Source organism: Balearica regulorum, chromosome 2 (genome assembly GCF_011004875.1).
Source record: "Balearica regulorum gibbericeps isolate bBalReg1 chromosome 2, bBalReg1.pri, whole genome shotgun sequence".
In the NCBI taxonomy this organism is placed as follows: Eukaryota; Metazoa; Chordata; class Aves; order Gruiformes; family Gruidae; genus Balearica; species Balearica regulorum.
In genome coordinates this window covers 46,593,060-46,619,191 of record NC_046185.1, presented here as the reverse complement: position 1 = coordinate 46,619,191, position 26,132 = coordinate 46,593,060, and the positions used below count along the sequence as shown (strand labels likewise).

Sequence of the window (26,132 nt, the reverse complement as noted above, 5' to 3'; positions counted from 1 at the left end):
TCGTCCATCAAACCCTGCTTTGCAGCTGTTTTTGGTAGAGTATGAAAAAGGATGCTCGCTTCTGCGGAGTTGATGACACTGCTATGCTTCCTTACCACAAACCTGCCTATTATGTTGAACAGTTTGAATTAAACCTTCATCTGTGGCTTCTCAAGCGCAAGGGAAGCCATCAGCGTACTCACTGAACAGGCTGTCGTGTGCCTTAGTGACAGTGACAAAAGCAGCAGTGATACACGTAGCACAGAACGAGCGTGTTCAATGGACTAGCCCGTGCTAGCACCTAATGCCAAGGCAGGCCTAACCTGCCGCTTCTGGGAGAGCCAGCGTCCACGTCCCCCGGAGCTGCGGTGCTCCTTCGGGAGCACAAATCGCTCCCTATCCCCCGGTGCCCTGCCAGACACCAGGGGACATTTAATAGCTACACCTCTGCCAAGCTGAATAATTTGCTGTCTGCTGAAAAGACAACTGCTATTTTTAGGTCTTCCTTCCTTTCTTTTCCTCAGGGTGCCCAAAACAGGCCTGACAAGAAAAAAGACCGTACAATCTTGGTCACACATGGTCAGCTTTACACTCTGGGTAAAGCACAAAGGACTGTCACAACCATGTCCTTGTACATGCTGCTCATAGAAAGCACAGCCTGAACGCAGGGTCCTTTCCAACCCGGGAGTTCTGAGAAGCACGGCGGAGGCTGGAGACGGTACGTGCTCAAGACCTCTCCATGGGAAAGAGCCACGTGTGGTGAGAGCACATGTCAATGCAGTGGATTCGGGCGTCCCCCCTCGTACTGTTCAGCCAGCTCGTAGTTAGAGTCAGCGTTGGGTGAACACCTATATCCAAGCCCTCCATTTGGCTCAAGGACCGAAGACGTTTCTTGGGATGTAAGTCTAGACTGTCTGTGTCAAACACTTTTTTTTGGTGCCCTCCTCTCATCACTTGTACGCTCATATAAAAATCCCTACAATTTATATGCTAATTTGTTCACCTTCTAAGCCATTTCACATACACGCATTTTTAGCTATGACTACCATGTTTTTAACTCATTAAAATGTAACTGCTCCTGTTCTCAGTCTAGCTATAGCCATTGAAAAATGTTCAGTGCTTATTTCAAACTACACTGGCAGTATCAAATAGTGAGCATATAGGCTATTGCTGGGTATGAAAAATGCATCACTTCTCTTCGGAAAGTAATTCTAAAGAACAGCTTAGAAACCACCTGGCTTTTCAGATTTACAGTTGTGCCTCCTAAGATTATTTAAATAATGCCTTTATTCTTTCTATCCATTATGTTTCGGAGCACAGTGTGGTGCAGGCCAAAACATTAAACTTATAATATATGTAAATGTGCGTGACATTTAACCTGAGTGATATGAGGAGTTCCTCAGATTTTGAGAGCCAGACAGCCAGCATGCAGCACCGAACTGCACGTGCAGATAAGGAACATTTTCTGTATTATTTGTGTGCAATAGATAGTAATTCCGTGAAGAAAAATGTTTCTAAAACCTACTTTTTTAAAGGTTTCTGGTATTAGCCCTTTTAATCATTTCTATTCACGTATTTTTGGACTAGCCAACACTTACAAAAGGAAAAGAAATATTAAGGAAATATAAAAAATATCTAATCAAAAGAATAATAAAACAGTACAGTTTTCCATGGATCTGGACACTTACCTATAAGCAAGATTACTAATGCATCTGTGATGTAATAACCAAACAGGAAAGGCTTCTGCCAGACTTCCACACCAACAGCACCGGTGAGCAGATATGCTGCAATTAATACCTATAGAAAAAGGGTAAAGTATTTTCAATCCTTTACTTCTAAAGGCACAGAATTTTGCTTATCATCTTAGTACAAATGCAAGAGTAAAAAAATCTGTTATTTTCCTCCTGTCTCCACTTTACAGAACCTTATGCTGCCATCCCAAAATAATTACTTCTAAGCAGTGAAGCAACTTCCAGGGTCGCCAACAAAATTATTTAAAACGTATGAAATATAGTAAGCAAGCAACTTCCCTGCTCATGTGTGCATCTGTTTGCATGTGGTAAGTATTACTGACATACCTCTTCAAAACACCCAATTTCTAAATCTCTTAAAGCCAGGTCTCCCCACTGCAAATGCACTTTTTTGTATTTGCATACAGACTTCAGAATTAGCAATATGTGGTTATTTTTGCAGTTCAGCCCCCTGAACTGATCATATCAGAATAACTGAGAGAGGAAAAAAAATCTAAGCTCAGCTGAAATAATAAAAAAAATTCAATTGAATGTGAAGAAATAAAAAGAAGGGGAGGGAGCTGAAGTCTTCTGTGATTTTTAAGTTGTTTGTCAGGTAACATCATTACAGGACACAAAAAGAAACAAGTAGTCAAACTTTATTAGGAGTGAAAGGACTCAAACAAAAGACTCACGAGCAAGTTAACATGCTGAAATGCCACCAGTTTCAGTAGTGATGTAAATGTAGTTTCTTCTTTCTCGTCAGAGTTAATTCTGTGACCCAGCTGAGGTCAGAAATCTTAATGCAATCAAAACCCTACAGCTCCTACAGCTAAAACCCTCACGCCCATTGTATTGCTCACAGCAGTGCTGCCTACTGACAGTTCATGGCGCAAATTGTTGAAGTTTTCCCATTTTAGGTGTGTAACGTGCGAGTGCAGTACTGAATGTGATACAGCGGTTCCCAAGTCCTTGCACCTCCTCAAGGGACCCCCTGCCTCCCCTTGAAATGCATCTCCTGGCTTAGCCCAGGCCACCCACCCCCTGCAGCCCCTTCTGCTGCGACTGCTGCTCCGCTCTTTCTCTAGGCTGCTCTGTTTTCAGCTATTTTGTTTTGCTGTAGGACTTCTAGTGGAGGGTGTCCCTGCCCACAGCAGGGGGGTTGGAACTAGATGGTCTTTGACGTCCCTTCCAACCCAAACCATGCTATGGTTCTATAATTCTATGACTCATAAGGAGCTGTGTGTGTTATTTTACACGTCTCAACCTCCTGAACTATTCTAGACTTGAATTAACAACGAACTGCAAACATTTAATTCAGCTCTAAATTATTAACTATGTTAATCATAATGCCATTTAGAAGACTGCATATTCATATATCTATTCCCAGGTAACATTCAGTAACTTTTTTTTTTTTCCGTTCAATACAGTTTCTCACTCTGGGATGACAGATAGTTTTACCCATATGATATCTCTTACTAATTTTTGTTTAGGTTTTTTAAATACTCATTTTTTACTATATTCTTCATTTTTCTTCATTTTTAAGTTCAACAAACACATTTCTAGACTAGTAATTTCTAGTAGTTAAATTAATTAACTTAAAGGTACACTGAAGATCTTTTTTTCTAGATAGCAGGCTGCTTAAGATCACAGGTTAGTAGCAGAACACTGATGTCCATTAAACTCCCTATTACACTTACATATCGCTTTATTTGAGCGATTTGAACTTCACTTAGTTCTCTGTATCTAAATTCAAGATTCTTTCCCTATCAGTACAAAACTTTTAAGGAGTTTTGCTTGAACGGGGCATTGCAGAACTGGATGGTTGAATTGCCCCTGCAAGAACAAGCAGCACAACAGATCTGCAACGGAGAAGGGCAGGCACTACTATCAGAGTTACATCTTGGGCCACTGAAGGCAGCGAGTCAAATTTTGGTCTAAATGAAGGACGTGTATAATGGGGTTTACAACTGACTACAACAGACCTAACATTTGGTTTTCTGAAGAAATTGCATTATGTTATCCAAAAGACATGACTGATGGACTCCTGGCCCCCTCAAAGGTGATGGCAAAACTCCAACCGGCTTTGATGGAGCCTGAATTTACCCTCGCACGTTGAATTCTGAACAGACATTTTTGGCAAGTGATAAAAGAGGAACTTCAGTGTTATCCATTATTACTGTCAGTACTTTTGGCAGTGCAGTCATGAGTATCAGCGTCAGATGTCAGCACACCTCTAGGAACAGGAGCGTCGGTGCAACGGGCTCTCTCGGGGGAAATCCCTGCCCTGGGATTGGTGATGCAGCACTCACAGGTTGAGATCTCCTCTTATTTAACAGATGTTGTGTATGAAAAAACACTCTGTGGCTTCAAATTTTTGGACTGTTGTTTTTTAAGGACTCGTAACTTTGACTTCACTAACGCAGTCTCAAAGACCTCCTTTTAGAAAGCTAGAAGGATGAGAAAATGGCTGTGTCCCTTGAGCTAAGCTATATTAGAAAAATTGAAAATTATCAAAATTATGAGACAAAAGCGAAGTATGTTAATCAGCTGTATAAACTGTTTTAAAGGCATTATTGGTAAAAAAAAAAAAAAAGTTCAGAAAAAAAGAAAAAAAAGCAGTGTTCCTAAATGCAACTGAATAATTCTACTTAAGAAAAGATGGCCAGGTTTTTTACTCATTTCTCTGGCATCAATTGGCTTTAGTACTTTTCAGATATAAATGTCATCTTTAGCAAGTAAAAATAATTGCAACCTTCTGTAAAATGAGAAGTCCAAATTAAATAACACAAGTAAGGATTGTATAGCAAGTTAGTGTCAGATGTATACAATCTTGGATTCCAACTCGCTGCAGCATCAGACCAGGCAAATTTTTGGCTTGCCAAGGCCTTATCTATGAGGAGGCAATAGTACTTAATGCAGACAAAAATCTAGAAATATATGGTGTTAATTTGCAGGCCCTTTGAACAGCAGGACAGCTGGCTTCTGAGCAGTGGCTCCCTGTCACAGTTTTGTAAATCACAGCAATATGGTCACCTTTCTCCACCTGTAAAATCAGAATATTACTTCTTTAATGTGGCATTGGGAGAATTCTATATAACCCTAAGGCAGTGTAACTCCTCAAAATCTCCTAGCTTCTAGTCTTGTAACTGTTCTCTAAAATACCTGATTTTTTAAAATGACCATCTCTTTCATGTCTTTCCACTACTGCAGGTCTAAGTATTGTGACTAAAATGTTCAAGATTGAATGTGTATGTACATATATTTTTTTCTCCCTAATGTTTTACCATTTCTGTTTTGCATATAGACAGATTGAGTATGCTGTATGATGTACTACACAGGGAAAAAAATCAAACATTTTCTCATCTTTCTTTCTAAATATACTGGCTATGCTTTTCAATTTCTTAAGATTACACAAAAAATGGCATTAATTTTACTGTAATATTCTATTTCACTAGCATATTCCAATAGCATTAATTGTTCATGTGTTGAAATACTTTCCATTAACACTGTGCTCAAACTGAACATCTAGAGAGCAAAGTCATTTAAAATACAAAGTTACTTTTTTTTCCTCTGAAAATAAATGTGGCACTTGCATAAAAAAGTAAAAACTGACAATTTCCATAAAGTCCTTTCAATAGGAGCTAGCTTTAGTGTGATGTGTAATTTTTCCATTTTAATTTTTTTCTCGGTATTTTTTCTTTCAGTGAATAGCTAAAGGGAAATTTTGCCTATAAATACAGTTTTTATATGTCTTGAAAAGGTAATTTTGCATTTAGACATGCAGTATGTGATAGGTAAACAGCTCAAGGCACGTGGAAGATTAATTAACCAAGAAAGGTTTGAGTAGAATATAGTTGAGTGGTTAAGAACGAAGCCACTCTGATGCAGAAAGAGCCTGTGCACCACAGGTTCCTCTGTTTAAATTTCACATCAATGCAGTATGGGATGTCCCTCAGATAAGTGAGAACTGAGTTTCGTGTCCAGCTGTTCAGGAGGCAGCTGGAAGGAGACGCCATGGCCTGGCCAGCACTCCTTCTGCACCGCTATCAGTTCTTTTAGTTCAACAATTCCAGTGTGCTCCTACCTTTGGAACTAAAGAATAATCAGTATTATTTCTTCTCAAGAGAGGCTATGCTTTCCACAGCCATTTCAAATTCTCTCAGAAAAATTCTAAAAGTGATTTAACTAAAATTAAAAAAAAAAAAAAAATCTGAATTCTGATAATGCGGCCAAAGAATGACACATTTGAATCTTCATTTTTCTCCTTAATAGAGACTTTTTTTTGGTCCCCTGGAAGAGATAGAAGTTTTAAAAGGTGTGATGTGCATTTGCATTGCTCGGGATTTCTCTGCCAGTTCCTGAAATACTGGCTGCCACAGTACTTCCCGGGAAAAGGCCATATGAGACATATTTCAGCACGAGTTTTGTAAACTGCTTTTCAAAAGAAAACCTGGTATATGGCATTCAAAAAACCCCTTACCTTGTTTTGACTGAAAGGAAGGAGAAAAGTTAAGTTCTACAATGTTTACCTGCATTGTATACTTCATTTATGCAGAGTTTCAAGGCAAGCAGCATGTTCTCCTGAGAGCCTAGGTGGGACCATCCAAAGCCATTGGGCAGAACCAGCTGGGAAAGCATCTCAAACTGAAAACCTGGGGCTCATGGTCCCAGCACCCACACCTGCAGGCAGGACTGTAGAGAGGATTTCTGGTCATCCCTTCCTTACAGGGCTAGGACAGGGCCAGAGCGAGCCATCTGTTGCCTTTCACACTTGCTACTCGTGCTTTTTTCACGCTTGCCCTCTTGGCTGGGGAGAATGAGGGGAAGGAGCGTGGGATCGCCTGGGTCACACCAGCTCTCATGCAGCTCTTATCTTCACTTTTAAACTTTTATGTAAGAATATGAAGTGTACGTGTAAGGCAGCACAGACGTAAGCAGAGGTATCACTACATCATATTAAGGAAAAATGAATATTTTGTTCCCCTGTGATGAACTCAACTGCAGTGGCTTATGAAAAGCAACAGCAGGATTAGGGAAGTATTTCATTAGGAGAATACTAAATTTTCAGCAGGAAAATAGATTTTTTTTTAAAAATCAAGAGGACATCTATGAAATTTAACATACGTCAGGAAGCTTGAAACTTTAATTTCTCAGGAAAGCTCTGTCCTTTTTTCTCCAAGAAACTTAATTTGCAGGTATTAGCTTTCTTTGGTTGGGCTTGTGACAAAAATAAAAGTGTTTGTTTCCACAAGATGTATCCAACAGAATTTCTCACAGAACATAGTAAAGGTTTCTTTTTTAGCCTTCTCTTCAGCCCATAACTTTTGGAGTTTCTAATAGGTGCACTTACTCAAAAGTGTATGAAAACTGTCTTAGATGCTGTGATGTAGAGAGGCTTCTCTCCCTGCATCTCTTCCTGCTCGCAGAGGACTCAGCACAAGATAGCTCCTTGTGCTGGAGGCGGGGGAGAGGGGAAGAGTTTTCACTCTGCAGACACCTCCTCCTTGATTCTGGATCCACAAACATAACAGTCCTCTGACCAAGCATCTCTCAGACACGTTACAGCCATTTTTCAAGTTTAGAAACCGCAGCTTCCTATAAATGGCTGTCTGCTGTAATCAAAGCTAATTGGAGTGCCAATTACAGCCCAGCTAGCGTAATTAGGTTACCAATTCTGACGAGTCATCAAGTCGCAGAAAAATGTGATCTGCATAAGTCCCACAAATTTCTCTATTTATAATGAGGTATTTTTTCATGAGAAACAGCAACTCTCTTCACAGCACAGCTAAGGCAGAGCCAGCGAGCGGGCTGCCTGTGTTTATATACAGTGGAGCTGACCTCAGCGGCAGGGTCCTGGGAGCTACGTGCCAGTTAAGCTTTCATTAAGGCCAACAGTTATCTATTTGCACACTTATACTAATTACTGTATTTCCTGAGCTTTGTGGTGCTTTGTGGTCCCAAGTTCCTGGCTACCATCAAATTTAAAAGCAGAAGCAGGGGACTAGACCACCTGAAAGTCTGACATGCCAATGCAATAGCATCATGCTGTCGGTGAAATTACTGAAGACAGAGCAGAGAGGCGCATCCGTGCAGCAATCCAGCTAGGAACACCACATCCGAAAGCAGCCCGCGAGTGCTTCCGCACTCTCTGCCTCTGAATGTGAGAATAGCTGGCAGCGAAGCAGTGGGGAAAAAAAACCCAGCATGGGGAACATTACCTTTCTTATTCATCATCAGCCATTTACTAATGTCCTCAGTATCCTCTCCTCCAAGTAGCTGGAGATGAAGAGCTAACTTTAATAGTGCACACATCATACAAAATTTGCGGAACGCGTTTATGGAACAAGAGCAAGGCGATGTTTGTAGGGGAATTAAGACGTTTTGCTAGACTAGTTAGTACAGCTTGGAAAACTTATATTATATACTTTCTGGTGTGCGTGAAATGTAGTTTGGACGAATGGAAAAAACACGACCTTGATCTCCAAATCCTGTCTTGTCTTTCTTCATAGGCAATCCCAACTACAAGAGCTAATTTTTATAGATGGGAAAACTGACATACAGACATTTCAACAGTACAATCTTCCACCACTGTTGATGATTGCACTATATAGCATCAAAAAATCCTTACATTTATTTGCTTATCATTTTGACTGTAGGCAAATCATCACAGAAGTTACTAGAAAGCAAGCGCGCAGGACAGCAATTCAGCATCAGAGGGGAACAGGAAACAGCACTTGTTAGCCCCTTGCATCCAAGTTAATCAAAGCGGTTTACAAACTTTACTGAAATTCAGCCTCACCACAAATCCATCAGGCAGGGAAATGTTCTTACCGTTATTTCCCAGATGGGAAAGCAGTGACAGAGGCGTAGGTCCCTAAAAGGCACTGACAGAGTTAACAGTACGGCTCCGCTAGTTGATACCCACTCCCATATTTAACCACTAATACAGTTCAGATGCTGTAGCAATCCAAAAGAGCTTTCTAAACATTCACATGTATATCTACAGTGATCATCGGAGCAACAAGTGAAATTGGTTTGAACGTAGCTATTCCTCTCCTGCTGGAGGAACTTCACTAAGAAGCCTTACACAGACATGGCTGAAACTTGCAGACCAGCTGGCTGCCTAATGTCTTAGTCCTGAGCCAACTTCTTCTCCCAGAACCTATTTTCTAGGGGATGAAACAGATGCACCACAGCTGGACCACCATCTCTGAGTTGTTCTCAAACCACTGGATTCTGATTATGTTTACAGCAATACATCTGCAGCCATTAATTCAAATACTATATTTCCATTAAAACACATATTTGAATATTTGTCAAACTTCTTTTCAATTATGTATATTTGGCTGTACCTTTCATCTCATGCCTGTGACAGGAAACTCAGAAGACTGCTCTTCAGGCTGCAAGAACCTGGTTATCTAAGAAACAGATAAGCCAGCCCGGAAATCCCAGTGCTGGGCTCTTGGCAGTGCAATGAGCTTGTTACTGCTGCTACTCATTTGTGCACTGAGGCCACCACTCACCGTGGTGCCCTGGGCATGTTTTGGAGGAGGTCCACCTCAAGGTAGGGCTGTAAGCTAGTCAAGAACTCAGCTGGGGAACTAGGGCTGTGGGCTGATGCGTAATCCACGTTACCGAATGCCATTCCCAGAGAGGAAACCTCTAATGGTATAACTTTGACTTTTTTTCAGGGGCACAACTTACTTGACAATCATTAATGCTCGCTGTATAGGTACAATGCTATTTCCATTACCACATTTGATGTAAGAGGTGGTAGGATTGAGAAGCTCTAGCATTGTATAACTGTATAATTACCGTCAATAAATACCACTTAGACTGATTCACGTCATGCCTCAGAACCTAGTGTTGGTGGGAAAATTGCTTATGGCTTCAGATAGCATAATAATTTTTGTTAATACCACAAATCAAATGCAGTGAAATGACATTTTCATGAGCACTGTCTGACTGCTAGGCTTGCTGCAAGCCTTTTTTTTTCCTGCAAGGCAATGAATCTCAATTTGCTCTAGAGCATCCCTTCTTTACAAATATTTGCAGGAAATATTTCTGAATTACTTTTAGGGTTATGCTATTTCACATTCAAAATCTTGGCCAAATATATTTGCCTTGAGCTCTATTTTTCTATTTCTGTAATATTATGAAAACACTAACATAGTTTAAAAAAAAGTAAAACCAAAACAGGAATGATAAATACTTACCACTTGGCTTATATCGTATCCCCAAGGAAGAAAAAGAACTCCTGTGTTATATTTCTCCCAGTGTGAACACATAAAGTTAAACAAGACGATGCTTAAATATATATACATTGTATATACAGAAACTCCAGTCTTCCCATTGTCACGGGAACAGACAGAAAAAAAAGAAAGCACAAAAATGGAGGTAGCCCAGCTATCCAGCCCATGGTCAAATAATTCTCCCAGAGGAGTACTGGACTGAGTCCTTCGAGCATGTTTCCCATCTATGGAGTCTGGAAGGATTGGGGAAAGAAAAGAAATAAAGAATTAGAGCACAACAAAAGAAGTAACTTTCTTCACGTGCACTTCACTATTGCCATATATAACATAGGAAAAAAACCACCGATGACAGCAAACAGAAGCACAACAGTCCCTTCAATGCCAACGTATTAGGATTGCTCATAAAATATTTGCTTCAGTTATCAAGTAATTTTTCTGTCCTTACCTCAGCTCTTAAACTAAATGCCACCTTCCTCACAAGCTTTGGAAAGACATTCATAATTACTTGTCATAAATACTTTTATGTCAGTCCCCGCAATCAGTTTCTCAAAGAGCTGAAAACAGTCCATAGGGCTTCTCTGTCCATTGGTGGTGTAGACCCTCTGAGACTTCAGACCGCTTGTGGGATAGATTCACTAAGGCATTTAAGTTGCCTGATGCTAAATGCCTCAATGACTAACAGTTACATGGCAGCCTCAAGGACAGAATTTCACAAAATTTGTGTATGCGCCTACATAAGATATTTTACAGAGTCTTTTGGTTGGAATCTTAGGATACAAGAGCTGGCAGTGTGCCCAGGTGGCCAAGAAGGCCAACAGCATCCTGGCTTGTATCAGAAACAGTGTGGCCAGCAGGACTAGGGAAGTGATTGTCCCCCTGTACTCGGCACTGGTGAGGCTGCACCTCGAGTGCTGTGTTCAGTTTTGGGCCCCTCACTACAAGAAAGACACTGAGGGGCTGGAGCGTGTCCAGAGAAGGGCAACAAAGTTGGGGAAGGGTCTGGAGCACAAGTCTTATGAGGAGCAGCTGAGGGAACTGGGGTAGTTTAGCCTGGAGAAGAGGAGGCTGAGGGGAGACCTTATTCCTCTCTACAACTCCCTGAAAGGAGGTTGTAGCCAGGTGGGTGTTGGTCTCTTCCCCCAAGTAACAAGCGATAGGGCAAAAGGAAATAGCCTCAAGTTGCACCAGAGGAGGTTTAGATTGGATACTAGGAAAAATTTCTTTGCCGAAAGGGTTGCCAGTCATTGGAACAGGCTGCCCAGGGAAGCGGTTGAGTCACCACCCCTGGAGATATTTGAAAGACGTGTAGATGTGGTGTTCAGGGACATGGTTTAGTGGTGGGCTTGGCAGTGCTGGGTTAACGGTTGCACTCACTGATATTAAGGGTCTTTTCCAACCTAAATAATTCTATGATTCTAAGAACACCTAACTGTTAAGGTGCATTAAGTGTTGATCACTTTTAATACTTAAGTGCTTGGAAGACACCCAAACACTGTACTGCGTCTCACTCTGAGGATGCAGTTGAACAATATAGTTTGAGTTGATCTGAGAGTTCACTGCTGTTGGACAGGGGAGGACCCGCAGCCTGCTCAGCTGGTGGAAACTCAACAAACATGTTTTCTTCTGGGTCACTGAACAGAATTGATGCTGTGAATGGTGCAAAAAACAAGGGAGATGATGGCACAAGGGAGGGACAGTGAATGCAGGGAGGAGGAGGAGGAGGAGGAGGAGGAGGAAGGAGGGTCTAGTGGAGGCTCTAGCAGCTGCAACCTTTCTTAGTTGCATTGTCAAACCGTACCCTTAGTCTCTTCTCTGAGACTGTGCTGGTAAGAAATAGAAATATTTTCTTCTTAAAGTTAAGTATAAATGTGCAGGATGAACCTCTTAGGAAAAAGTACACAGAACAAACCTTGGAGATTACTTATTGTTATCCTGAATCTCAAAATAACATGGAGAATTTTTTTCTTTCTAATGTTACTTGGAAGTTACAGTTAACAATTATTAGCTATTGATAGCATTAGTAACCCAAAACTTACGAGAGATACAACTCAGCAGAGTGAGACCAAAGACTCCACAGCTGCTATAGATCATATGCTACTTACTTCTCCAGATTATTTGGCAGTGCTCTGAGCTTTGTTTAATGTAAATATACTTCAGGGATCTAAACCAGGAAAACATGAGATTTCATTTTGTACAGATTTTAGACTATCTCCCTATTGTAATACCTAACCAGCTGTGAGATATCCTCTGCACAAATACAAATCTCTTGAGACAGTTCTCACAACTCTAAAAATTAAAGATCTCACAGAGGATTTGAAATATGGCTCGTCCCCTTCTAGAGCCACATTCTCTCTCCATTAACATTACCATTGAGTTGCTGGCATCTTACTGAAATGTGCAGAAAGAAAACTGCATAAGCTTGAGGTTACTTGCTATAAATGTAGAAATTCTTTAGTCTGTTAAAGGATGCTTCTGAAACTTAACTAGCATATAAGCATGTAAACATCCCTAAACAGTTTATGGTCTTTTATATTTCAAGAACATCTATCCCATATCAGAGAAAATTCAGTTATAGGGGTAATACTTATTTTTAAAAATGAGAATGATAGAAGATTTTTCTGTTCATAACTTATTCTAGGTTGACAAAAAAGAATATTCACATTAGATACTACAACATTTACATCACAGTGAAAGAGTGGTTTTCATTTTGCAGGAATTTTAGTTTTACTGAAAAGAGGCTTATAATGGTGTCATGAAATACAGTACTTCTAATTATAACGGGCATGGAGGAAAATACAGGAACCGTATAACACATATGTCAAAGTGGATTTTCACAAATCTTTACCCACATTTTCCATGTGGTTTCACTAGCTTTTTTAAGAGACTGAAAATATTTTCTGGTTTAGGTTTCAGTTTGAAATCATTCACGCCAACAATGGTGTATGTTCAATAGTGGACATACACTATCCCACACTTCCATTGCTTTAGAATTCTTATATTATGATTTTGTCTCATAAGGGTTCATAAATCTTCTGTTTTATTAAAGTTTATATAACTTTTAAATAGCGGAATTCAAAATAACAGCAAAGAGCACTCCGTTATCTGGAAAGGGAAAAGATACCAAACCACCTTAACAAAGGAGGGGGGAGGAAAGAGCAGCATGCTGGGGAATTTGGAGAGAGTAACTGTGTCATTAAAAAGAAGCTGAGAGAGATTAAAGCTGCATATTTGGTTAGTTATTATGGCTCTTTGCAGTCTTCCAAAGGGAAAGCTTTGGCCATGCAGAATTAAATCTGAGACTAAATATTTCATGAAGTGGCTTGGACAGCAGACATAAAAATCTACATATACATCAGTTCATTATAACTTTGACTGTCAACATCATATTAGTTGTCTTCCAAGTATTAGGAACTGTAGGCCTCACTGGCAAGTAACATCTATGTTAAGAATCTCAGAAGCTGAATTTCCAATGAGCTTTCTGGGGTGTCATCCACTAACAGCTCCAATATGTAATTCCTATTTATGAAACAATAGCCACTTCATTAAATTCCATACAATTACATAAAGAATGGTTTTCACAAAAGAAACTGCTGCTTCTGCTAATGATTATAGAGAGCTGTTAGAGAAATCTGACTGGAACTCAACTTCAAGGGACAGTAGTCCCAGTGATTTTTATGGTACAAATACAAACATATTCTGAACAAAATAATTTTGGCACAAACTCACCACTTGAATAGAAATGCCAAGGCATTTACAATGCAGAGGGAGATGTCTGCACAAGGGGATACCCCCAAGGTAATCAAGATGGCTCTACATGCATGGGTCTGATACCAAAAGTGGCCATCATCTTTACACAACACTGCAGTGTACATCTAGAACACGTTTATATGTAGCCTGAGTATCTTAAGTACGGCCTGCAAATGGCTACGCTCAGCAATGCAGGGTCTTAGAAGAACCAGTTCCAAAGAGAGGGTACATTTACACAGCACAGTGCAGTCCATGTAAATATACTACCTTGAGTCCCCCCAAAAAATTAACTGTTGCACCACGCTGTGGAATGAGTTAGCTTTGGAAGAGAAAGTCAAACAGACACGCTAATGTGGATCTCACTCCCAGATCTGCATCAGTTCAGGTCTATGTCTTCACACCGCTGCACAGCAAGGTGCAATGTACCTAAAAATATAGCCATAGTATGATATAAAAAGTAAAAATGGAATATGAAACTGAAACTGAGGTGTAGGTGTTATGGGAGAAAAACAGCAACAGGACAGAAAAAAAATGATACTTCATCTCCATAAGAAGCTCAGGCCTGTCACCACATTCATACCATCTCTCCTGACACACGCCATAAGCACAGAAGTGCCTAACAGTTAAAAACACCATTACACTCATTTTCCTTTTTCTCTGCTTTGCACTTTTCCTTGGACTTTAAAAGCACCCTCTGCTAATGCTGGTGTCAGGGAGCTTCTCAGCATGTCATGACTGGGAGCCAAACATTTTTATGAAACCCAACAGCAATGGCTGCTGCTACGTAATGATTTCCATTGTTTCTCTAAAACAATTTCAACTTTTGAGAGGGATTAAGAGCTACAGTCATAGAACCTCTACTATATAATTAAAAATGCTGTCGTTTGCAGGTTTTTTAAGTCTTATGGATGTATTTTGGTGTGTTTTTTTTTTATCTCGGAGAACTGCTTTGGAGAGAGATGAACAATTTATACACTATGTCTCTTCTTCTCAATATCAGCAGATAAAACTCTATGAAGACATCAGATGTGTAAATTATTTCATTGTACTTTACCTAAAGCGTAAGCACAAAAGGTGGTAAAAGCACTGAACAACCACACCCAGGTGGGAACAAGTCCAGGACTGGTACCTGAAATAAATCGGGTAGTGAGTCAGTGTAACAGTGGTTAACATCAAAGAAATCCACCAAGATATGCATATACATATGAACAAGCTGCCACTGATTAGCCCACTACATCAAACAGATTGAAATAGTTGGTTTTGACCTCAAGTCATCAGTGAGCTCTAGCAAAGAAGCAATGAGCAGGCCTGAATGCGTTTACACCATAAAGGAGAGAAGATAAGGTAGAGGGGTTTTGGTCCTGAAATGACTCTAGTATTGCACAAAATAACGATAGTAACTAGGCAAAAATTTTCACAGGTCATGTGAAGATTATCCATCTACAAATTAGTTATGTAATATCTAAAGACAAAAAAATGACGTTTTCAAGCATGATCATTATTATTAGCGCCATTATTGCGTAGCACTTTTACCATACAGACCTGAACAGGAAATTTTTGTCCTTAGGCTAGGATAGATATTAGCACCCTTTTTTTTTTTGCCTTGAAAAAAAGGAAGAGAAAGCTGAATTGGACAGAACCCAGGGTTCTGTTATTGCTCTGCTGATAGCAATAACCCAAGGTTATTGTTGCCCTTTAAAAGAAATCAATCCTTTTTCCAAAGAGCGTCCTATTTAACTTAAACATAATCCAATCTGGCCTACACCAGCACTAAACAACTCTGAGTGCAAAGCCCTCTCAGGTTTCTGGCATTCGGCACCGAACACAGGGAATACTTGCACGCAGAGGTCTGTCTTTGCTGAACGGGGAGATGCCAGTACCTAAAGCAGTGCCCTCACCGCCTTTCTCCCAATGCCTCGTCTTGCCACTCTGAAAGAAAAGATGGCAATTCCTGACTCCTAGCTGCCAATTTTCAAACTGTAGAATGAAAACCAGCTGTCCAGGAAATTAAGTCTTTTATTTCTGATCCTAGGTATGGGATTGATATATGATACTTAAAAGGCTCATTAGGTTGCATGAACGTTTTCAATCAAGTGAGAAATGATGGGCACTGTTCTCGTGTGAAATCGAGGAGAGGTTTGCAAACCACGCATAGAGCTCTCGACTCCAACTGACTTAATCTCCATTTCAAATGTCTTCAAGTTCAATATGTATCTACTGGGAATTTGGCAAGATAAAATTATCCCATTAAAAGATCTGTGCTGGATGCTCTTTTATTACAGAACTTAGTAAGTATCAGCTGCATTGATAAAAAAAAATCAAGTCTTTAAGGATGAGGCCAGGTAACTACATAACATGCTGGTCCTGAAAACTTAATGCTTGTACAGGATTATTCTGGAACCACAACTGCTAACATGTATCCCTGCCTCTAGAATTGTTGTGATAAATATACAAACAGCTCACACCAAAGGGTACCTCCTGAACAGGCATAAGAAATTAAAGGCAGCAAAATACCCAAACGTAATTGTTTCAGGAAAAAAAAAAAGAGTTAAATCTTCTCCAAATTGTGTAGTTTAATGAAAAGCAAAGCTTTTAATATATCAATTGCCTGGGAGATGCTTACTACTTATTGTAGGCTCCAACAGCTGGTCTGAGAAGTCCAGAACTGAATGTGCCCTACGCTCAGGAGCAATCAGCTCCAAAACGCTTTTGACTTGGTCTACCATGAGGAGCAAATATGGACTTGGACTTTGAAAATGATAATTTCAAGAGACATTTATTTAAAGACTGTTACTTCTTTGTCTAGAATCAGCCTTGAATGGGGGGTGGGGGTGGTTATGGAGTCATGAAAGGGAAATTAACTTATTCAGGCATCAATTTAGGTATTGGGAAATGTGAAACCAAAAATTTTATGAAGAACATTAGGGTGGGTTTTGACTGTGTTTATTTAAATCCTGGCATACACTTTGAATAAAATGAGATATTATCATAGACTTCAAGCAGCACATGCTGAAACCATATTTGGGGATGAAATGAAATAAAGTTTTTCAATTAAATGATATAAATTTATAATGCCATGTGTGAGTTCAGATCCTCCTATAGGCACATGGACCCTCATTAAGGGAAGGAGTAGAAGAGTCAAGTATCTGATACCTCTCTGTATCATTCAGAAGTATGACATAAGCAGGTCACTGATTATGAAAAATTACAGCATGAGGATATTTACCTGAGGCAGTGTAGTCCCAGTCATAAAAAGATATTAGAAAATAATTAAATAAAATCATGACAAATCCAGAGAATGTTAACAGGTTGGGAGCAATCCACAAAGGCACTATCTGTTAAAAAAAGAAAAGAAAGAAAAAAAAAATCTAAGAAAAACTATATTTCAAATTGTAAGTCCTATTTTAATTAAATATTTTATATTTTTTATCAGGAAAGGAGAAGGCTGTAAATGACATCAGCAATATTCAGATTTGTGCATATTTTCCCATTTTCAAATTAAAATACAGTTTTAATTTCTGAAATTTATTTTAAAAGGTAATCCTTTTGCCTGATCCTTGTGATTGCAGTCAAAAATACCATTTAAGAATGCTGTATTTCCTATGTTATACATTAGCCTTATTTTCCCAGCCACCAAGGAAAGCTTCTGGTGATCCTGCATATCACAACTGAAAGAAGACTGCAGCACCCCAGTGTGGTAATGCAGCATCCACGTGGCAGGTTTTTTTAAGCTTTCTATTCCCATGCTATAACAAGGAAATTTCCTCTTCTAAAATATGTTGATAATTTCCAACTCAAAACATCAACAAAATCAGACACCGAGTGCATTACTTTTGTAGATCCACAAGGATCTCCCTGTTACAAGCAGCTCCCTGCTTCTCTGGGTAGGAACTTTCTGCAGGGTCTCCCTCTTTAGCCGTAAATTATAAACGCTCCATTAATTCATTTTACTTTGTAGAGTCCTGAAAAGGACTCTCTGTCTTCACCTAAGCCTCTAATTCTTTGTCCCATTAACCACTCCCAGCTATTCAACCCCCGTGGCTTTAAGGTATTCTTACACTGCAACAGGGATTCTTTTTGGTAACACTCTTCCCAAGTAACACAGTTTCTCCAGAAGATTTTCAGAAATAGCATACACAGCTTTCTACATGATTTTTAGACAGAACATATTTGCAGAAATATTAAGCATCAACCACTACTATCACTCAAACACAGAATCAATATATTCAAAATATAAAAATATTGGGAGGTTTATAATCAAATTATTTGGAGTGTCTAAGGACTGAAAATGTACATAAGGTACTTTAACACTATAAAATATTACAAAACAATGTTAAAGAAAAAGAAGGTAAATAATTTCAGATACTAATGATAGTTTTGAAATAAAATGTTTTGTTAATTTCTTTGGACTAGCTAGATAGACAGATGAATACATATTAATTTATATACATCTTTACATTTCCTCTATCCCACTACCACATGAAAAAATTGCACATAAAACTGGAATGCTTGAACTGATTAATTATCCTGACAAGATCCTCTTTTTCTTCTATAGAACAATTAATAATATTCAGGAGACACTGTGCAACTGATGTACAGCGTACAGCGCAAAATTTCAAAAATCAGATTAAAATTTCTGAATATTTTTCAGATATATTTCTTAGATGTTTTCTTCAATAACATAGGCAAAAAAATGAATCTGATAGTTGCTTTCCTTATGACCAGGATTTTATCACTGATTTTAATATACTGTGTGTCAGCTCTTATAGTATTTAAAATACATCATGGAATGCATACGGCTACGATAAAAAATTTTAACGCATCTATTATTCTGAGTCCTCAAAAGCCCAGTTCTAAATCCCTAGGAACAAGTGACAGCAAGTGTTCCCTGAAGCTCCTTTAGGAGAACACCTAAGGAGGAACCAACCCTTCAGCGCACGGTCCCCTCTCCTTACACTGACTGCACTCTCAACGTGCAACGACAGCGGCACATTGCCCGATTTTGCTACGTGGGGATGCAGAAACCTTGTAAGATGGAGGCTTGGTATGAATCGCCTGCTGTGGGATTTCTCTGATGTTTGTGACCTTACTTGAAATAAGGACAGACACTGGAGAAATTCTAGATTCGTCTCTTTTAATCTCAAATATAGATCAAAATAGTGCATGAAGACAACCTGTGGATGACCCATTTACATGGATGTACAGATGCCATCCAATGTATTGTTTTAAAATGACTGATTTCTCCTGTGTGATTCATAATAATTGTTGACTATTAAATAAAGTGGGGCGCCATAAATGTCTGCTTTCTAATTAGGCTCATCATTCTAAATAATCACAATGTCATTATTACATTATTACAGGAAATAATTTATGCTTACCCAGTGCAAACATGAAGACGTTATTTTAACCCACTTTCTTGCTAACATCATGTATTTTAAGAAGGAAGCCATCAAAGGATGTTGTTATACCTGCTATCCCTTTGGCTAGTAGACACACCGTGAAAAACAGTTAGAGGAGATCTATCCTCAGGAAAACAGACTCTCCTGCAGTTAAACCCCTAAGCATACTCTTTTGATCCTTACCGAGCCTAATCTGTCTAGGTATTTGGAAAGTATTTCAGTTGCAAAATCCCTTTTGTTATATTTAATGCCCCTTATTCTTTTGCTTGGCATTACACTACCATCAACCTATTTCACAATTCAAAAATTACAGGGTGTTAAAGATTAACTTCTTACACATGTTGGAAAAACACGGCCTGACTTTACTAGTATCCTATAGAAGGATACCTTACCATCTTTATTATCTAATTAACAGAGAGTAGAAGTCTAATACATCAATGCACTACATGACTGATACAACTGGAGGTGCCACTGGGGAGAATCACATCTGCTCTCTGACAAAACCATTGTATGCTTAAATCTTTTAAAAAACTTCTAGTTCTACAAAATAATAACCAATTTCTGTTTTAACGGGTCTACAGCCATTCATGCTAAAAGCCTTAATAAAAATAGCAAATGTTTTAATATATCAACTCTCTATTGGGGTAATAAACGGTAAAGTACACATATTTATAGAAAGCTCTGTTCAAACTTGAAATATTCCTTAACTAAGTCACTTGAGACCATGTTGTGGTTTCACCCGGCAGGCAGCTAAAACAAGCACACAGCCGTTCGCTCACTCCCTGCCCCACAGTGGGATGGGGGAGAGAATTGGGAAAAAAAAGTAAAACTCGTGGGTTGAGATAAAGACAGTTTAATATGACAGAAAAGGATGACGATGATAAAAACCCCCAATAATAATAACAATTATTATTATAATAAAAGAATATACAAAACAAGCGATGCAAAGCTCACCACTTGCAGACCACAGATGCTCAGCCAGTTCCCAAGCCACAGTCTAAACCCCCAGCCAGCTTCCCCCAAGTTATATACTGAGCATGACATCGTATGGTATGGAATATCCCTTTGGCCAGTTTGGGTCAGCTGTCCTGGCCGTGTCCCCTCCCAGTTGCTTGTGCACCCCCCGCCTCCTCGCTGGAGAGAGTATGAGAAGCTGAAAAGTCCTTGACTTGGTGTAAACATTGCCTAGGAATGACAACAACATCAGTGTGTTATCAACATTATTCTCGTCCTAAATCCAAAACACAGCATTGTACCTGCTACTAGGAAGAAAATTAACTCTATCCCAGCTGAAACCAGCACAGACCACTAACATTCTATTCATGCCCAATTCTAGTGATAAAATCAAAGTTCATAAAGGCAACAGAGGGGCGTTAATTGACTTCAGTGAAGCTGGCACGCACCTGTGTATCCCAGCAGGATTTCCTTCTTTTCCTCTCATTGTCCTGCACAAATGCGATTTCTCATGAATACAAACAGAGGAGGAATATCCAGATCATGTAGTAGCTACGTAATACTATCCATTGTTTGTCAGAGAGCACGATTGTGCTTTTCAGTTCTTATGTATGTCAACATCCCAGCTCATAAATTCCCACATCTTCTCTAATGTCAGGCTCTTCTTAATTTCTCATAACATAGGAAATACATCTTACAAGTAATGATTTGACACTGTCCCGCATGACATCCTTGTCTCTAAATTGGAGACACATGGGTTCGATGGATGGACCACTCAGTGGATAAGGAATTGGCTGGATGGTCGCACGCAAAGAGTTGTAGTCAATGGCTCAATGTCCAAGTGGAGAACGGTGACGAGTGGTGTTCCTCAGGGGTCGGTACTGGGACCGGCACTGTTCAACATCTTTGTCAGCGACACGAACAGTGGGATCAAGTGCACCCTCAGCAAGTTTGCCAACGACACCAGGCTGTGTGGTGTGGTCGACGCGCTGGAGGGAAGGGATGCCATCCAGAGGGACCTTGACAGGCTGGAGAGGTGGGCCTGTGCGAACTGCATGAAGTTCAACAAGGCCAAGTGCAAGGTCCTGCATGTGGGTCGGCGCAATCCCAAGCACGACTATAGGCTGGGCGAGGAATGGATTGAAAGCAGCCCTGAGGAGAAGGACTTGGGGGTGTTGATGGATGAGAAGCTCAACATGAGCCGGCAGTGTGCACTTGCAGCCCAGAAAGCCAACCGTGTCCTGGGCTGCATCAAAAGAGGCGTGACCAGCAGGTCAAGGGAGGTGATCCTGCCCCTCTACTCCGCTCTTGTGAGACCCCACCTGGAGTACTGCGTCCAGCTCTGGGGGCCCCAGTACAGGAGAGACATGGAGCTGTTGGAGCGAGTCCGGAGGAGGGCCACGAAGCTGACTGGAGGGATGGAGCACCTCTCCTGTGAGGACAGGCTGAGAGAGTTGGGATTGTTCAGCCTGGAGAAAAGGCAGCTCCGGGGAGATCTAATTGTGGCTTACCAGTATCTGAAGGGGGCCTACAGGAAAGATGGAGAGGGACTGTTTGTGAGGGAGTGTAGTGACAGGACAAGGGGGAATGGGTTTAAGCTGAAGGAGGGTTGATTTAGCTTAGATGTTAGAAAGAAATTCTTTACTGTTAGAGTGGTGAGGCCCTGGAACAGGTTGCCCAGAGAAGCTGTGGATGCCCCCTCCCTGGAAGTGTTTAAGACCAGGTTGGATGGGGCTTTGGGCAACGTGGTCTAGTGGAGGGTGTCCCTGCCCGCAGCAGGGGGGTTGGAACTAGATGATCTTTGAGGTCCTTTCCAACCCAAACCATTCTATGGTTCTATGATAACATAGGAAACACACCTTCCAATGAATTCTGTGTTAATGAATACAGAGAAACTTGTGTTGCAATTAGGACTAAATTGACATATGAAAGGCCAGACCCAAATACCAAGCCTCTGTTCTCATAGATTTTAATTTTTTTTTTTTTTTTTTTGCTTGGCTCTCTGAATTTTAGGTTGATTTTTGTACCTCCTCTAGAATCTGATAAAAATAGTCCCTGTAGAATGTTTATTTTCACCAGATTAGAAACTAAAAGATAATTGATTCATATCTGCAAATGGATGTATTAGGATGTCTGAACTGAGAGAAATTACTTCTCCCAGTCATGAAGAAGCACATTTGTACTGCCCAATTTTGAATGAACATATTAGATGCAATGTTTCTTCTTTAAAAATTATCCCAGCTTTACTATATCTCCCTATTGCAATGCACTGCTGTATTTAAATAGAAAGAAGATGATATATTGTAAAATGTAAATTCAATATTATACTCTAGATCACAGAATGTTATAGTCTAGACCACACTTATAGCCCAGTTATAATGCTTACAACAGGTAAAAGCTACCAAAAAAATCAATGACGAGTAAATGCATTCAAAGCTTCTCTTTCTAAAAATAAGACTTGATCACATTTATTATGATACTACTGTTTTACTTACACTTCAAGAGCAAAAAAGGATTTTTTGGTGAATAGATGAGCAGAATTTTCTTGGACTGCATTTGGGACAACACTTACTGTCACACCTGGTTTCAGTATCTAGCCAGGAACAAAACCATTCTAGCGACTTCCATTGCTACTAATATTTTACAAACAGTTACATTTTGGCCAATAAGATTGGTGCTCCCCCAGTTCTCATTTTTATCTCTAGAAGCAACCCAGATGACTCTACTGCATACTGCATACTGCTTTCCCCTCCGCAGCCGTGCATTCCCAGCAACTCTGCAGGACTCTGATTTTATCTGGCAGTATCTTTCAACATTAGAATGACTACTTCTACAAAAGCTGACAGCAATATAAATTTCCCTTTAAATCCTTGTGATACATCACTGAGAATTATCCTGTAACACTCTTGCACCAGAAGGCAAAGCAGAACATTTACTGCTGTATCTTCAAGGTTCAAACCAAACCAAATGCCCGAGACAGCACCTACTCTGGTCTTTGGTTCTGTACTCATCTGAAATAGGTTTTCAGTCCTGTGCACTGGTTTGGGTTCTCCTCCAGCAAGCACTGAACAAAATCATGCTCATCTAAAATTTAAGGAGGTTTAAAAAAATCTAGAGGTCACCTTTTTTATAGGTTCTACCACATTATGCTACATGGGGACAGACAAGAATGTTGCTTTTCCACTGGGAAAACCCTGCAACCATTAGAACTTATCTCCAAAGGAGGTTTTTTGCTGATAATACTCCCCCTTCAATTTGATAGTAGATGAATATCCATGGATCTCCTAAACCAAAGTGCAAATGCACAGTAAAACCTCTGCTCATCTCCTGTGCTGGACTCCAGAGTGGTGGTAGGGCTTTTCTGCCTCATTGTTTTCCTCAATATTATGATGGGAATGAAAACAGCCTCTGAACTGAATTATTGAATTCAATTTCACATCTTTGAATTGCTTTTCTCTCATACCACGTTTGGATTGGTTTTTAATTCTTAAGTTAGGTCATATAAATTCTTCCATGCAATTACATTGAGGTTATGAACGAGAGATTATGATTTTCCTGCTATATCAAGCATAAGTGATACCTGAATTACAGAACCCAAAGATGGCAGATCCAACAGCACTCTGACCACATCATCCTTTCTTGTTTGTATAAATGTTTGTTTTCAAGTCTGCTCCAATCTAAAGATTTCCTCTAAAGAATGAATGCAGAAGTCATTGCGTCCTTGGAAATCAGTAAAGTTCATATTTATTTGAGACACAGCCTTTTTTTTTTTTTTTTCTTCCCACAACAGCAAAACTAATTGTGAGCGGGTTTATTTTTAAAAAATGCAGATCATAATGCATTCAAGAGATGCCATCTTCCAATCGTTACGGTGATCATGGTAACCGCTCTCATTTTCAGCTTCTTAGAGAAATGCCTAGCTTCCTCAAGCAAGTACCCTTGGGAGAAAATGAGACAGCACTTGCATAAAATCATGTGCACAGCACAGAGATAAAGCCATGCTGTTGTTAGGCAGCATATGCTGCACAAAAATAACTTGTACTAAGTAAACCCTTCCATGTCTGCAAAGCTGTTTAATGAAAGATGTAATAATGAAAGATGTAAAAAAGAAATGCATGCCTTTTGTATAGCAATCAGAAAAAAACAAACCTTGTTTTTCTAAAAAAAACCTCCTCAAAATTCAAACATACTCATCTTAAATATAGCTATATATCCTGCAACATTTGTTTTCTTTTATACAGATGTCTTAATTTCAGCTTTATTAATCAATACATATTTTTAAATTAAAATATATGACATATTTAAAACAAATCCTTACATTATCAGGTGATATTTCTATTCAAGAAAATTCTTACCTTAATAATTTTGTTCCAGATGGGCTGCATAATATACACAGATAAAGGATTTGTATCCACAGCACTGTACTGTTAGGAAAAAAGCAAACATGTCAAAAAAAGCACTGAACAATGCATATTTTTCCATCACTGTATATCCTTCAGCATCTAAGAACAATCACTCTGAGTGTGACTGGTGTCAATTTATTTTATTCTGATGACCATTCATACCGTTTTAATTTAATTTAAAAGCACTGGCCTGGTTTACAATTACCTTGTTAGCAACTCAATGTACTAACACAAAGATTTAGGCTGGTGAAACGGCAAACAGTTCTGTAGTTACATCTTACTTTTAAATTCTTAGTCATTTTACAAGTTAGCCTATAAGACTCTGCATTTCTACCGTATTTTGGATTTAATACCTTTATTTGCACTACCAGTAATGCATAGTCTGAGCAGCAGTTCATTGCTAGTATGTAGAATAGATAGTGCATAGGGAATATGGTCATAAGTGGAATATTATCCCACAGAGATGTACAGCTTTTGACATAGTAAAACAGTTGCATTTGCACTATGCTAATTAATGTAAGGCAATGTTATTATAAACATAAGCTCTAAAACAGCACAGTTCTTTACCACAATAAATTTTCCCTATTGGACAGACTTGTAAAGATATTATATGTTTTATAAATGCCAAAAAGTACATATCTGTATCTTAAGCAAACAAAATATTTCAGAAATCTGAGCCTACCCCAAATTGCTGTTGTCTACTTTCTCCTCAGAGGACAGTATCAAGTTCTATCCTGCTTTGAGTTTGCAGAACACAGACTCAGAACAATCTGCAGAAGCACAATCTTAACTGACACCACCACTCACAACTACGTTCATGAGACCTGGTGAGTCCACACTGGAAGAAGTTAGTCATCATTGGGGTGGTACATGTAATTCTTTCAGAAATTCTTTACCCAGAGAAGCTGTGGCTGCCCCCTCCCTGGAAGTGTTCAAGGCCAGGTTGGATGGGGCTTTTGGCAACCTGGTCTAGTGGAGGGTGTCCCTGCCCATGACAGGGGCGTTGCAACTAGATGATCTTTGAGGTCCCTTCCAACCCAAACCATTCTATGATTCTACGATTCTGTGATTCTAAATCCTTTGACTTTGAAAGTGCATATATGGCTTATGTTACTAGTGTGATGCATATGACTCCCATAAAGATTCACATATATCTACATACAGCATTGTCCAAACATCGTGTGTGGACAATGGGAATAAAATAGGGATGCATTTCACAATTTGTGAAAGGTGTTCACCTTTGGTGCAGAAAAACTGATGACAGAGAGGCTTCCATTTCACCTAACTTCAGCTAACAGTTAATTCTGTCTAGTTAATTTATTGACCTCTCTTAGCCAACTACACTTTGGACACGATTGCACTCTGGAAGAATGTTTCAAGTCATTAATTATCAAAGGAGCCTAGACACTTGTCTTAAAGTTAGGCACGTTCTAGGCGACTGAGGTCTGCTAAGATTAATACAAGTTTCAGCACCCCCATTCTCCAAGCTTTTACACACACACTTAACTTAATCTGAGCTAAGAGCTTTCAGTGGACAAGTGCAACAGGGCAAAAGATAATGCAGCATGCCTCAGGTTTCGAATGCACAGTCTATGACTTCATCTGCTCTTTCTGAGGATATCAGAACCCATATTATTTAAAATATGAGACAATTCTGTCATCAAC

The 26,132-nt window shown here is 39.6% G+C and overlaps 1 protein-coding gene across 1 annotated transcript in view; it reads right to left on the bottom strand.

Annotated features, from left to right (window-relative positions):
* LOC104629208 (ethanolaminephosphotransferase 1) overlaps positions 1-26,132 on the bottom strand; it is a 61,189-nt gene that overhangs the window by 19,325 nt on the left and 15,732 nt on the right. Inside the window, exons 3-7 of the mRNA XM_075744142.1 lie at positions 24,420-24,488; positions 16,938-17,046; positions 14,766-14,840; positions 9,929-10,197; positions 1,668-1,776 (exon numbers count right to left, since the gene is read on the bottom strand). Coding sequence (XP_075600257.1) covers positions 1,668-1,776; positions 9,929-10,197; positions 14,766-14,840; positions 16,938-17,046; positions 24,420-24,488 — 631 coding nt within the window. The remainder of the gene's footprint in view (positions 1-1,667; positions 1,777-9,928; positions 10,198-14,765; positions 14,841-16,937; positions 17,047-24,419; positions 24,489-26,132) is intronic.